General features: G+C 43.7%; 1 protein-coding gene across 1 annotated transcript; it reads right to left on the bottom strand.

The window, feature by feature from the left end:
• Window positions 1-3,881: 3,881 nt before the first annotated feature.
• On the bottom strand, window positions 3,882-12,475 carry LOC308318739 (IgGFc-binding protein-like; the record flags this gene model as incomplete). The annotated part of the gene is made up of 6 exons (XM_080768366.1): window positions 3,882-3,917; window positions 4,306-4,403; window positions 10,002-10,173; window positions 10,929-11,068; window positions 11,698-11,893; window positions 12,353-12,475. 6 exons carry the CDS (start codon window positions 12,473-12,475, stop codon window positions 3,882-3,884), a joined length of 765 nt encoding a protein of 254 aa, XP_080624492.1.
• Between the last annotated feature and the right edge of the window lie 1,033 nt (window positions 12,476-13,508).

Here is a 13,508-nt window from a genome sequence, read left to right as displayed (position 1 = left end):
GATCAGATACAGCACAGACCGAGGTCACAGGAGGACTGACTTTGACTTCTCACAGACCTGGCTGCACACAGGTAGGCATACAGGGAGCAATAGCATGCAATGGAATAAAATGCAATATTCACAGGTGTTTGTTCACATGACAATAAGAAGCTATAGGTATACAACCCGCTCACACAAACTTGTTCTTCTTGCGCTTAATTGCTTGTTTGCAAAAGACCTCTTCTCAGTTCCATCTTTTCATTTTTATCGAGGCAACATGAGAAATTGTAGACAGCTTTGGCTACTAAATTTGGATTCATGTTTCATATCTGAAGTGCTGGTCGTGCTGCAGACATCTCAGTCGGTAGTGATACATACTGTTTGTACATTGACTGACTGTACTGTATAGTGCAAACTTGAATTAGAATAGTTGAGACATATTTGAGTGAAATCAGACAGATTTGACTGTAAACTGATTTTAAGGTACATCATGGCATGCACTACATACATTATTGGAACAATTAGATACTTGGTTTTCTTCAATGTGCATTCCAAATATTCAGAGTCACGTGTACATACATATATGTGTACGGTATATACACGTGAATACTAAATGACAATGTCAACACAGAAAATTGACGTTAAATCGTGTCAATGGCGTGCAATTAACCTTTTAATAAAAAAATAAATTGCAACAATATAGGGTGGTAGTTGGTAGAATAATGCAAGCCAACAATATATGCAGCTGTGATCACAACATATACCACAGCCTTGTGTGTTATACTGTACTGTATAAATGTACTTGTTAATAACGTTATATTGCATCTTCTCTTTCCAGTGTCATTAACTCAGCATCAGCATGGCCGTCGGTTCACTGCTTGTGATTGCGATTGTTTTGCTGTCTTCAGCATGGGCCTGTGAGTAACTAGATGCTGTGTGATGTGTGTGTGTGCGTGCGTGCGCGTCATCCCGAGCCCACCACCGCTCCGGGTGCGATCAGTGTGGTTTTGTGGTAAATCGATTATTATAAATCACTAAAAAATTCATAACTTTTTGTAGATGTCTGTTGTTCATAACACAAATATCGTAGTGGATTACGCCAGCCCACAAAGGGGACTTTGGATGAAATCACAGGTGAAAAATCGCCTCGCGAGACTTCAAGGAAGAACGCAATCTACTCAAACATGGTGGCGTATTTCTTAATAAGCAATTGACCTCAAACCCGGCCCCGATGCTCACACTCAGAGCTGCGGTATGAAAATATTCTCCAGTACCAGCATCTGATTACGGTAATAAAAATAATGATCCTTTAATATCAATCCCTCTCTCACATTGTCTCCCCAGCAACCAACGAGACATCCAGCTACTCTCTAGCAGTGGGTAAAGGTGGAGGTTCATCCTACCAGACCATGGGGAAGGGACACATCAACGCCATCAGGATCTGGGAGGCCTATAACTGCCAAATCACAGGGTGTGTATGGAGCTCTCAAGTGTAATCTATAATGAATCTAATATCTATAGTGCCCATAAGTATCTAATATCTAATTAGTATCCAATCTAATCTAAGTAAATAATGCCTCGTATAAATGAATCCTTCCCACAGCACATTTTATTAATTTTAGTTGACACATGCGTACATGCAGAGCATTACAAGTGTATTGAATGATCTAAAGTCTAAAGTCCAAACCAAACCAAAAGGGTCGGGTCGGGACCGGGACGAGATGGTTTTTAACGTCCTGAAAACAGTTTTGTCCCAAGGTGTGGTTTGGGCTTTTAAGGGGTCAATGTTCTGCGATAAAAAAATAATACAACAAAATAAACATACAGCTCATGTTTTCTCTGAACCGGAACTTCCATGATTCATGCCTCTTTATTTAATGATAATCTGATAATTTGGGCAACAAACCTATATGTTTTCTTTCAGTTTCTCTCCCTCTAAATCTGTCTCCCTCTCTCTCCCTCTGACACACACACACACACACACACACACGTGGACGCACGCATGCACACATGTGGACACACACACACACACAGGTTGCAGTTTCAGTATGATGGCACCTGGAGTGCGGTAGTCGGCCATGTGTCTGGCACCACAATAGAGATGGAGCTGCGTGATGGCGAGGCCATTACTCAGATTTCTGGGAAATGGCATACCAGTCACTACATCTATCAGGTCAGAACTACATACAGCAGTATGACTACATCTATCAGGTCAGAACTACATACAGCAGTATGACTACATCTATCAGGTCAGAACTACATACAGCAGTATGACTACATCTATCAGGTCAGAACTACATACAGCAGTATGACTACATCTATCAATCAATGCCACTCACATTGTGCAGTGTAAAGTTCAAACACAATTGCTATATGGACAAACCTTCCCAATCTATTTCGTCATGACACTATCCAATAGCTTTGTAAAAAGAAAAAAAGAAGAAAACTCAAACAGTAGTTCTGTGTGGCTTTAGTTTATCGTCACACTATGAGGGCCAAATCTCGGTATAGTTCCTCCTGAAGTCATTGATGTTTTCAAAATAGCTCCCCCCCCCCAACGAAGAGAAAATAGAAAACGTAATAACCAAATTGTGTCGCTGATCCTTTGATTCACGTCTCTTTTTGGCAGTTGCAATTCGTGACCAACAGAGGCCGCTTCTTGGCAGCTGGCCAGCCCAGTGGCTACTCCTTCAACTTCTACCCGGTTCACCCTGACGCAGAGCTGCTGCTGGTCAGTGGACGCTACACTAGCGGCGGAATAACCTCCATCGGGGGTCACTGGGGCGTCGCCGCCGTCGCCGTCGACTCCAAGATGCATCACTGAGTCAAACAATCCACATCAACTCGCCTCGGTTAAAGGACAACTTTAGTTTTCTTTTCAACCAAGGTTCATGTTTTAGGTTGTTATTATAGAGAAAGTAAAAGATGAGTGTTCATTTTCTTTCATTTGCTGCTTTCTTTCGTTTTAGGGATTTTAGCTCTTTTGGACATGGGGGACGGGGGCATTCGAGCATGGGGCTAAATATGTATTTCTTTTACAACATTTTATGGTGATTTATTTTTGTATTATTTACGATAGTCCTATAATATATCCCAGGAAATGACATCTGGCCACAGAAGATCACAGGATCTACTGAATGTGATCTATACCATGAGGAAGGCTTATACTGTGTGTGTATATAGGCTCCATATGTCAGTTTGTCACATTCAATAGATCCCGTGATCTTTTGTGGTCAGATGTAATTTCTTGGGGTTTATTAGGACTATAGTAAATAATTAAAAAAATACATTTACAAATATTTTGTAAAGAAATACATATTTAGCCCCATGCTCGAATGCCCCCGCCCCCCCTGTCAAAAACTGCAAAAATCCCCAAAACAAAAGAAAGCAGCAAATGAAAGAACATAACAACCTAAAACACGAACTTTGGTTGAAAAAAACTAAAGATGTCCTTTAACCTCGGTCTTGATGAAATAATCAGCCCTTTTTTCCTTCTCTCGTTGTCAGTCTCCTTGCATCAGGTTCCTCATGCTGTATGTTCACATTTAACAACATATCTAATGTAATGTTCTCTTGTTACGTTATGTTTAACACTTTTGCTCATTAAAATCATTTTCAATGCATGGGAGCTATATTTGATGTGTGAATCTTCCTGTTTCTGTCCACTGTGTTTACAAAAACCCATATTTACCCATCAGCCCTTGGTTCTCTGTAGCTAGCGAGTGAACAGTGCAGTCAAAGTAGGGTTTGGGGACCCACAACAGTGAACCTTGAACAGGTTCATACAGTTTAATACAGTACATTGGCTATTTAAAAAATCTACAAGCTCACAACCAGGCAGCAAGAGGGTTTCGGTTTTGGAAATGAAGCCAATGTGGAAGTAATGCAAAACGCCACAGTGCTCATGAATGACCCAGCAGCTGATTGGCCTTCTTCAGCTGCAAAATGATTGTCATTTCATTGGAGTCAATTAGCCCTTCGCTAAGTCCCTCCCCAACCCGTCCTTGTCCAATAGGAACGTTAGCATCGAGGAGACAGGGCAAGCTGTCCTTCCCCCATAGAGATGCATGTTAAATGACGGGATTTCTCCATCTAATTAAGTGATCATTTTAATATACCAGTAGCTCAAGCATCAAAATGTATCCTAAATCTAGTCAACCAGGCCTGCAGTAGGCGATGCACTGGACAAATTTGCATGACATTATTTAAATAAAATAGAAATTCGAGGAAATGACTTAGGGAGAAATCAACTTTTAACGACCACCCGAGTTTTCATGTTGCACGGTAAGACTATGGTCATTAGTACAGTATTATTGTCATCTTTACCTTCCAGCTGTGTCCAAAGGTGTTGGGGTTCTTGGCCTGGGAGCCGTCGCGTTTCTGGAAGTCGTCTTTACCATCTTGATTATAGTTCCCACAGAGCCCTGCCAGGAACACGGAAGGTCTACATTATGTCTATATATATATATATATATATATATATAGGTCAATCCACTTAGCTTTCAGTGCAAAATAAACCAGCAGAATAAATGTAGTACTAGGGACTTGATTTAACAAAAGACCCAACCACGATTATATTGTGATTGAGTCTGGTCCCCGGACTACATTTATCAGAATGGTGGAAATAAAGTGTATATGTTGTCGTATCATGCGTGGCTAAGTGTAAAATAGGTTTTTTGCTATACCATCATGCCAGATTTAATTAATTATTGAATTAATTAATTACCATTCTTTGATTGAATAATTGCGTGTCAATTAGTGAAATTAGCTGGTGAAGTATTTGGTTGAAATGCACATCTACATGTTTTAAGACAAGCCATCAAAAAAGGCAAAGTTAATCAAATGGTTTTAACCTCAGATAACTGGTAAACTGGTAAAATGTTAAATACACGAAAGCTTTTAAAGTTTTATTGCTCGTTTGAAAAGGACTGAGAAACGTCACTGAAATGCAGCGAGAGATATAAGGGAGTAATTCTGTAGGCCTATAGTCAGGGACGGATTAACCCCCACGAGGGGCCCCTGGGGCCGGTAATATTTGCAGGGCCCCCATAGTGCGTGATGTGAGCACAACATTTTCGTGTTTTCATCATGTTTTTGACCTAAATTTAACTAAATCTTTGGCTAATGAAGGGCCCCATGCAGGAGCACTTTTCAGGGCGTCAAACCTAGTAACGTCCAATTTCCCCCGAAAGGGCCCCTGAGAGCCAAGGGCCCCTGAGCCACGGCCCCACTGGCCCAATGGCTAATTTGTTGCAATAGAGCTACACAGTGTTGTTTGTCCCATTCCCATCCCATTCATTGACTTAAGTAAAAGTACCAATACTGCAATTTAGAACTATACTTCGTTACAAGTAAAAGTACGGAATTGAAAATGTAGCACAAAAGTATAGGCATCAAAATGTACTTATACATTATATGTATAAACATGTACTTATATGTACTAAAAGTAAAAGTATTGTGCAGTTCACAAGTTCAAAATGTGTAGAAAATCTATTGAGAGCTTGTAGATCGGCTATTTTCAAATGGCCGAAATGTATAGGGTTGAAGTGGTTAATGTATGTTTTCTAATCAAAATTGAAATTGCCAAAGTCAAAGTTTTCAAATAATTGTAGTGGAGTAAAAGTCAAAGTTTTGGCTCTGAGATGTAGTGGAGTAGAAGTAAAAGTATTGGAAATACTCAAGTAAAGTACAAATACTTCAACATTGTAAAGTACAGTCCTTAAATAAAAGTACTTAGTTACTTTCCACCACACACACATTCTACATTCACCTCACATGGCATGGTATCATAAACCATACAGGTATTAGATTGATCATTAGAGAGTTCAAATTTTGGATGCGTTTGTTTGGTTTCACCCACTTTCAACATGGCATGTCAAATCGAAAAAAATCAGCAAAAGAAAATAGCTCTAATGAGTCTGAATATCCTTGTCTTTAATTATCTCTCTCTGTCATCATTAATTATATTATTAATAATAATAAGCTAGATTTTAAGGCCACTCTTGCGGCCTGAACATGCATGCTATGTCACGGGGTGTCATGTTTGTGACATTTCTGCACCCGTTAAATAACATTGGGTTCGTGGAATTATAGAATTATTATAGCCAGAAAGTTGTTTGTTTGATGAAATATCTTTCTGTGAAATGCATGTGGCCTTTGTTTACAGTTCTATTGTTTACCACGTCATGCCTTTAAACATGCGCCATGACAGTGTCATTATTGCTGTTTGACCATTTTGCTAGTTCTTCTGTGAAAATCCAGGTAATGTACTAGTGGTTTACCAAGTAAACCTGTGATTTTGTTATACACTCTTATACAGTGTAACTACATTGTATACTGCTACTGTACATTAGTGTGTCGTGTTGCCATGTTACGGTCTTATCATTAGTGAACTCGGTTAGGCTACATTCACACTAAGGCACCTTCATGTTAAAAAAAAACATTAAAACCCTATGAGAAACGAGCTAAAGGTCGACTGCATTGTGACTGCTTTTAGAAGCGGGCACTAGTAACGTCAGCCCCCTTTTCTGGCTGTGTAGAGTGCTTTTATAACCGGAGAATAATTAGTTTAACGCTTTTATTAAGAATTGAAATGTGAACTTATGACGTGAACCACTGTTTATCAGCTGTCCAAAAGTCACAACCCTGCACAAACGCAGGGCTGCTCGTCTAAGCCGAATAATGGTGTCTCCATGGCCTGCTATTGGCCATGCAGGCCACACTACCACCATCCTATGTTAAACAAACACAGTTATGTTCAACGAATTTAGCTAATATAATTAATTACATTGTATTTCCTTATAGCATCTAACGATGATAAAACACAGACAAAGGCAGTGTTCAACCTGACAAGATAAGGTATAATGTTAATATACGAAATAGTTGCTCAATCTTCATTAATTCCACAACTATACATCACCTGGTTTAAAACGTTTCCGTCAATATTTGAGAGTCTGTTTATGTCGATCGCGTGACGCCCCTGCCCCCCCCCCCCTTACCGTATTTCAGAAAAGACTGCTTTTCCTTCCTGAACGTACCCTTAAGGCCGAGTCCACACCTATACGCAACCACTTGAAGAACTATTATCCCCAAATTGCACCAGTATGAATACTATGGAACTGGCCTTGGTACACAAGACCGCTGCACATTCTTGCAACTGGTTGCAAGTTGCGACGGGTTGCATTGGTGTGGGCTTTATAGGCTATATTTCAGTTATAAATTCAAGGTGGAACGCACCATAACGCAACAGTGCATACAATATTTATCTGAACCTGGCTTGTCCTCTGTGCAATTAAGGAACTGCGTACACAGGTGGTCGCACTGAGCTACATGCTAAAACAGCTAGCGGCGCTTTGCCCCCCCCCCCTCCCCCAGCAACAAGGGAAGGTGGAAGTGACGTGATTCACATCGCATGACGGAGCTCCCTCAGTTGTCTGATGAGACGCTCCTCCGATAAGGACGGACATTCTTCGGCAGCCGCGGCGTCCGCCTCCATCGATTCCAGCTCCGCGACCTTGCGGTTGTTCCTCCACAGCAGTCTCTCCTTGGCTTTGCTGTATTTGTCCTGCATCTCCGCGGCGTGCCTCCGAGGAGGAGGAAGCCCGTGCTTGTCCTCCTCGCCCACGGCGGCTGCTGCCGCGGCGGCCTCGTGCTGCTGCTGCAGGCTCCTGTCGGCCTCCGCCCGGGTCGCCCTCAGCTCCTCGCAGACGCCGTCCAGCATGTCCCTCAGGCGCCCGTTGGTCTCCACCAGGGCGCCCTGGGAGCGGGACAGCGTGCCCAGCCGGGCGCCCAGCGTCCGGTTCCGCCGCTCCAGCGAGTCGATCTCCTGCTCCGTGTCCGCCAGGCGGTTCTCCAGCCACGCCTTGTAGGCCTCCTGCTCGCGGGTGGCCGGCGCCCCGCGGATGAGCTCCATGTCTCTCTCCGTCAGCGCCTCCTCCTGTTGCTGCTCTCGCCTCTCTCTCAGAACCGTCGCGTCGTCGCACCGCAGACCCCGAGGTCGCAGCGCGTCGCACTCCCTCCCTACTACCTCCGATTTGGACTCGACACTGCGGGAGGAGGCGCCCGCCTCCGACTTGAGCGCGTCGTGCTTCTTCTTCACGCAGTCGTCGTCCGCCTGGCGGGTGAGAGAGCCGCCGACCTCTCTCGCCGCCTCGCGCAGCTGGTCGGCCAGCCGGGCGTTCTGGACGCGGAGCTCGGACACCTCCGCCTCCAGTCCTTTCTTCAGCCGCGCAGGAGCACGTCGTCGTGAATCCTTCGGCGGGTCAGACGAGGCGCACTCGTCCTCCTGGATCGCCGGACCCTCCTCGCCGCACCGCTCCGGACGGACCGCCGTCGTCTCTTCCCCTTCGCTTTCTTCCGGATCGTCATCGTCGTCGCCGCCGTCGTCGTAACAACACCGCGACTTGAGGGAGATGTTTTCGCACGCGAGCAGGATGTGCTCGTACAGCAGCTCCTTGTACTCCGACCTGTGCCTCTCGATCTTCTCCTCCAGCCTGTCGAAGTGCTCCCGGACCGCCGGCCCGCCCTCCCCCATCGCGTCCTGCCGCAGCAGCCGGGCCCGGAGGAGGAGCTCCAGCCCCCGGGGCGTCGTCATGGTCACCTGCTGCAGCCGCAGCGCCTCCAGCTCCCGGGTCCTGGCCAGCAGCTCGCCGCGGAGCCGCAGCAGCAGCTCGGGGCTCTCGTGGTGGGACTGCTGGTCCAGGGTCAGCCGCTTCAGCTCGCCCTGCCGCCGCGCCAGCTCGCCCCGCAGCAGGCCGGCGTACTCGCCGTGCAGGTCCCGGTAGTTCTTCAGGAGGATCTCGCAGCGCGTCCGCTCGTCCGCCAGCGTCTTCTTGATCCGCACGTCGTCCCCCGGTTCCGGAATATCGGGGGGGAGGAGGAGGAGGGGTCCCGGCTTGGACGAGGAGGGGGGGAGAGGAGGGGCCCATTCCGCCTCTACGGCGGACATTCAACCTTGAGCACACACACACACAGCAGCAGCAGCGCGTTTTAGTTATTTTATTCCTGTGTCGAGTCTGGTCGCGCTCTCTATACGAGTCCCTCTTTGGGTCATCGCGGTGGCAGAATAAGATCTCTGTGGGGATTTTAGACTCTATATCTGGGCCAGCCATCGGGCTGACCGGAGCTGTGGTGTGACGTCGCCCGCGTCGACAAACGGTTGACGAGCATGCCCCGACAACGCAGATTCGTGCAGTTTTCACTGACGAATACAGATCCCCATATATGGCCATATACAACTGGCAACGGCGTATAGACGGACAGATACAGAGATATCCATTATGATAATATAACTCCAAACTTGCCGTGTGTATTGCCCGAGGACCAGAGGAGGTGCGAAAGTCAGGTGATCAATATCGAATCTGCTGTGCGTGCGTATCAATCTGTGACAGCTTCTGACTGAGGCTAATTTATTTTAGTTTTTGTCATGTTCATGTGAAAGCAGAGAATCATATAGCTTCAAATTGACATATTTGGTTGTTCAGTTTGACCCGCGAGTTTTGGATATATGGCTTATAGAGAAATGTCTTGCAGAAAACAGCGAGTGGAGAAAACAGGCTTGAAAGGTTCACTTCTGCGGTCTCTAACATTACACACCTATAGCTACATGTTTAAGCATTTATTTCATATTTACATGTCGATCTCAGCTCTTACATTTATTTCAGACGTGCTCTAGTTGTATGTGAAGAGTCTGCCTGTGCCATTAACTCATTTTGGATAAAACAAAAAAATACCAAAAAAAAACTGTTTTTCTCCTCTCCTGAACTGTTAGTCTTGCCGCCATGACTGTCTACTCCTGTATCAAAAAGAGTCACATTTGTCGTATGCCGAGTACAACAGGGTACTGCATAACGCGAGGGGCATGCGTTCCCATATAGTCTTGAATAAATTCATAAACATGGAATCCACGTTTAGCTGATATCAAGTTGACTCGACACGTTTGACGGCTGTATACACACACACCCGCATCCGTAAAGTAAGCTAATACAGTTAATCCAATAAAACAAATAAATTCCCAAACCTACCGGCAACAGCGTTAGAGTAAATGCTGGGTAGATTGAGCCTGACATGGCTCCTCCAGTCAAACAACAGTGTCAAACCAAAAGCGCTCCGCACCACGCCGTCGTAACCACTTCGATATACGGACAGCTCGTCACCTGGCGTGGAGTAGGGAAGGTTGACCGGCCGGCCGCTGACCTGAAAGAACCACAAAGAGACTCAAGATTAGGCCCGTCACAATTATTACTATATCGCACTAAATCGCAATTATTTGAGATAATAGTCGCAATTTTTTTTTTTTACATAATGGTCAATTGTTTCCACGTTTGAAAAATGTCCATACAATAATTTTTTTCTTTTTTTTAGCAGAAAAAGCAGATCTACAAGCTTACAACACGTTACTCTGTGACGTGTTGTAAGCTCGCAGCTCAACTGTTTCCGCTATTTATTTATTTTTTCTGGAAAGAATGAAAGAATGACAAAATGATTGTCAGTGATTTCTTTGGATAATTATTTAAGTTATATGCACTACACCTACAGTATCTGCCCCGTGCAATTTGTGATGGCGAAGCCGAGGCAAACAGAAATACAAATGGTGACGTTCCAGTTTTCCCTTTTGCAAATAGTCTCATGTATTTATTTATTATTTAAACAATACTAAGACAATTAAATAAAAAGTTTGTTTTTCAGAACCTTATATTTGCAATATTGTTGATACAATATCGCAAACTTCTCTTAAATGAGTACATGTACGTGCAAATTGAAGGTCTATTCAGTATAATTTGAGTAGTAAAGAAATAAAAATATGAATAGTGATTCCCATTGACTCAATTTACCCCCCGGGCATTGGTTCATTTTTACCCATAACCACCATTTTAGAAAACAATGACTAGAATAAGCTACTTCAGACAATTCATTTGCTAAATGATTCACATGGTTCTATCCATACGTACCAAAACGTTCCCAGGGTCGTCGCTGCTCATGCTGATGGTGTCGTTATACACAGTTATGGAGACAGACTTGGTGTAAGCCACGGCCTTGTTCCTCCCTCTGTTCTCATTCTGGACCAACACCTGGAACGGAACCAGGTCTGCAAAACAATTAGCAGAATAATAATATTAATAATAAAACAATTGGCAGAAGACAATTGTGGTCAAGAAACAATAGCAAAAACCAGAGTGAAAATGTATAAAGTACTTTTACCTACAGAGTTGTATTTTTGAGGGGGCGCTATCCCACATTTAATGAAGGCCCTTTACCTACAAAATCCACCTTTTGTCCTCTCTCTGAAAAACCTCATTGAGTCAGAATATATTGGGGCACATTTTAAGTACTCTTCTTATATCAGTTCAGTTGTGATTACATAATTGCATGATATCTACTGTATAGGCTACAATGTCTCAGCAAAAACAAACAAAAGAAAAGTAGGAATATATGTTGTAATAATCACACCATTGCCAATAAAGTGCCTCTAAGTTCCGGTCATAATAGTTCTATAATCCATGGAAAACAATGAAATAGCAGCAAAGACCCAAAAGAACAATACAAGATGAAACTCGTGACCAAGCAAGCCTTTGTTAGAAGTGTTCATTTTGACAGCACATTTTGGTTTATGTATAATGTAAATTACAATATTATATATATTTTCAGCCATTTTTTGTTCCCCTATACTATAGAATAGGCATGCTGGGGGTTCAAGTGGTTATAAACCAAGAGTAACAGGGTCAGAGCCCTTGACCAGCTGAGACAGCACGTAAGTACAGGTTCCCTGGAAGTCGAACCGACGACCGTCAAAGGTCCGATAGTGAGGGTCTCCCACGCCATAGCACTTTGCAAAGGACTCTGGGTAGCAGTTCCTGACTCCGCCCTTCACGCCACAGCGTTCGTTCTTCTTACAGCTAGCGGACTTGCAAGTGACCTGAAGAAAAAATCACACTTGTGTGAAGTGGTAATGTTTGACTTGGCTGCTACTCTATATGGTTGTTAAAAGTGCTCTAAACAAATAGAAAAGTGTGGTTGCCACAGTCACTTACACATAGACCACTCCCTAATTTGAAAATGTCTATGACGCTTGAATAGTTCAAGTCTTCTGCCCCTGCAAGGGAATTCATGTATTTATAAAAGATTGTATTGATTAGATTGGTTACGTAACCAACAGCCTATTAGCTACTACAAACGTTATGCAAGGCTCGGCCAATCACAGCGGAAGTTAGTTAGCCTATAGGGTTACAAGAAAAGTCCATAGACCTGGCTGCCACATGATGTCTCATCATAACACATTGGATCCCTAGGACAGGTATACTCGTCCACACACAGGCGTGCACGTGCACGCGCACACGCACACACACACACACACACACACACACACACACCCTACCTCTCCACCAACACTGCTACCTTCGGCCCAGAAGGTGGTCCCTGGTGTGTAGTACCTGCCCTCATGCCGACAGCCACAGCTGGACGTAGGTACAGGAGAGCCGCCATTGGACTGAAGCCCCATGAAGTGAACGCCGTTTGCATAACTGTCTATATCTAAGGCTCCGCCAACACAGTACAAAAAGGTTAAACAAATGATAAATGGACCTAAAAAAAGAGGTCAGCAGGATCGTTTCAACATTTCAATTACTCTACTACAGCTGACAGCTTTACTTATTAATACAAATTAGGATTCAATGCGATTCAAAAGCAGCAGATCTACAAGACCAAAGCGCGTCACTTCGCGCAGCGTATCGAGCTTGTAGATCTTTAAACTTACGAAACGCACCAAATTACAAATTACAATTCGTAGATAAAGGCTTCTCGCTCGACAGCAACGATAACAACGTAATTGACATTCACGTGTCCGGTGTCGACAGAGAAAACGGACACGGTATTTATCCAGAATACTTTTATTGGTCTCATGTGCATGTAGGAAACCTCATAAGAATGACCTTTAAATAAAACGCAATGTACAGCTGCAATATGTAATATTGAACAAAAAGAAGAAAAAATAAGTTTATACAAAGGTGTCAAAATACTAAATGAACATGTTAATAATTTCTCTCTTCAAGTTAATTTTTTTTTTATTTCCGTTTGTTAACCAGAGTTTATCTTTGTCCCAACTTTTTAACTCTTTTCACTTTAGAAAAAAAACAAAAAACTGTACAAAAACGGAAATCTACAGCCTTTGCGTGACATCACTTGCTTGTCCCACGCGTATACACACGCATACATACTGTACATACATACTGTACACAGGCCGGGCTGTCACTCTGAATTGTGTGTTTGTGTGTGTGTGTGTGTGTGTGTGTGTACAGTACACATAACCATCTATGAATCTGGTGATGTTGTGTGCGTGTGTGTGTGTGTGTGTGTGTGTGTGTGTGTGTGTGTGTGTGTGTGTGTGTGTGTCAGTCAATATCGTCAGTCTGTGTGTCACCAACTTCTAACACATTGTCCACATTTTAGTCCAAGTAACTTACTGGACGTATGCGACGTACAAAGACAGTGGATTTCTCATAGACTCCCATCTTTAAATATCCCTCTCGCTGCAA

The sequence above is a fragment of the Protomyctophum bolini genome (genome assembly GCF_963924005.1).
Source record: "Protomyctophum bolini genome assembly, chromosome: 7".
Lineage (NCBI taxonomy): Eukaryota > Metazoa > Chordata > Actinopteri > Myctophiformes > Myctophidae > Protomyctophum > Protomyctophum bolini.
Note: the sequence above shows the minus strand (reverse complement) of the source record. Positions and strands in the feature narration are given on the sequence as shown.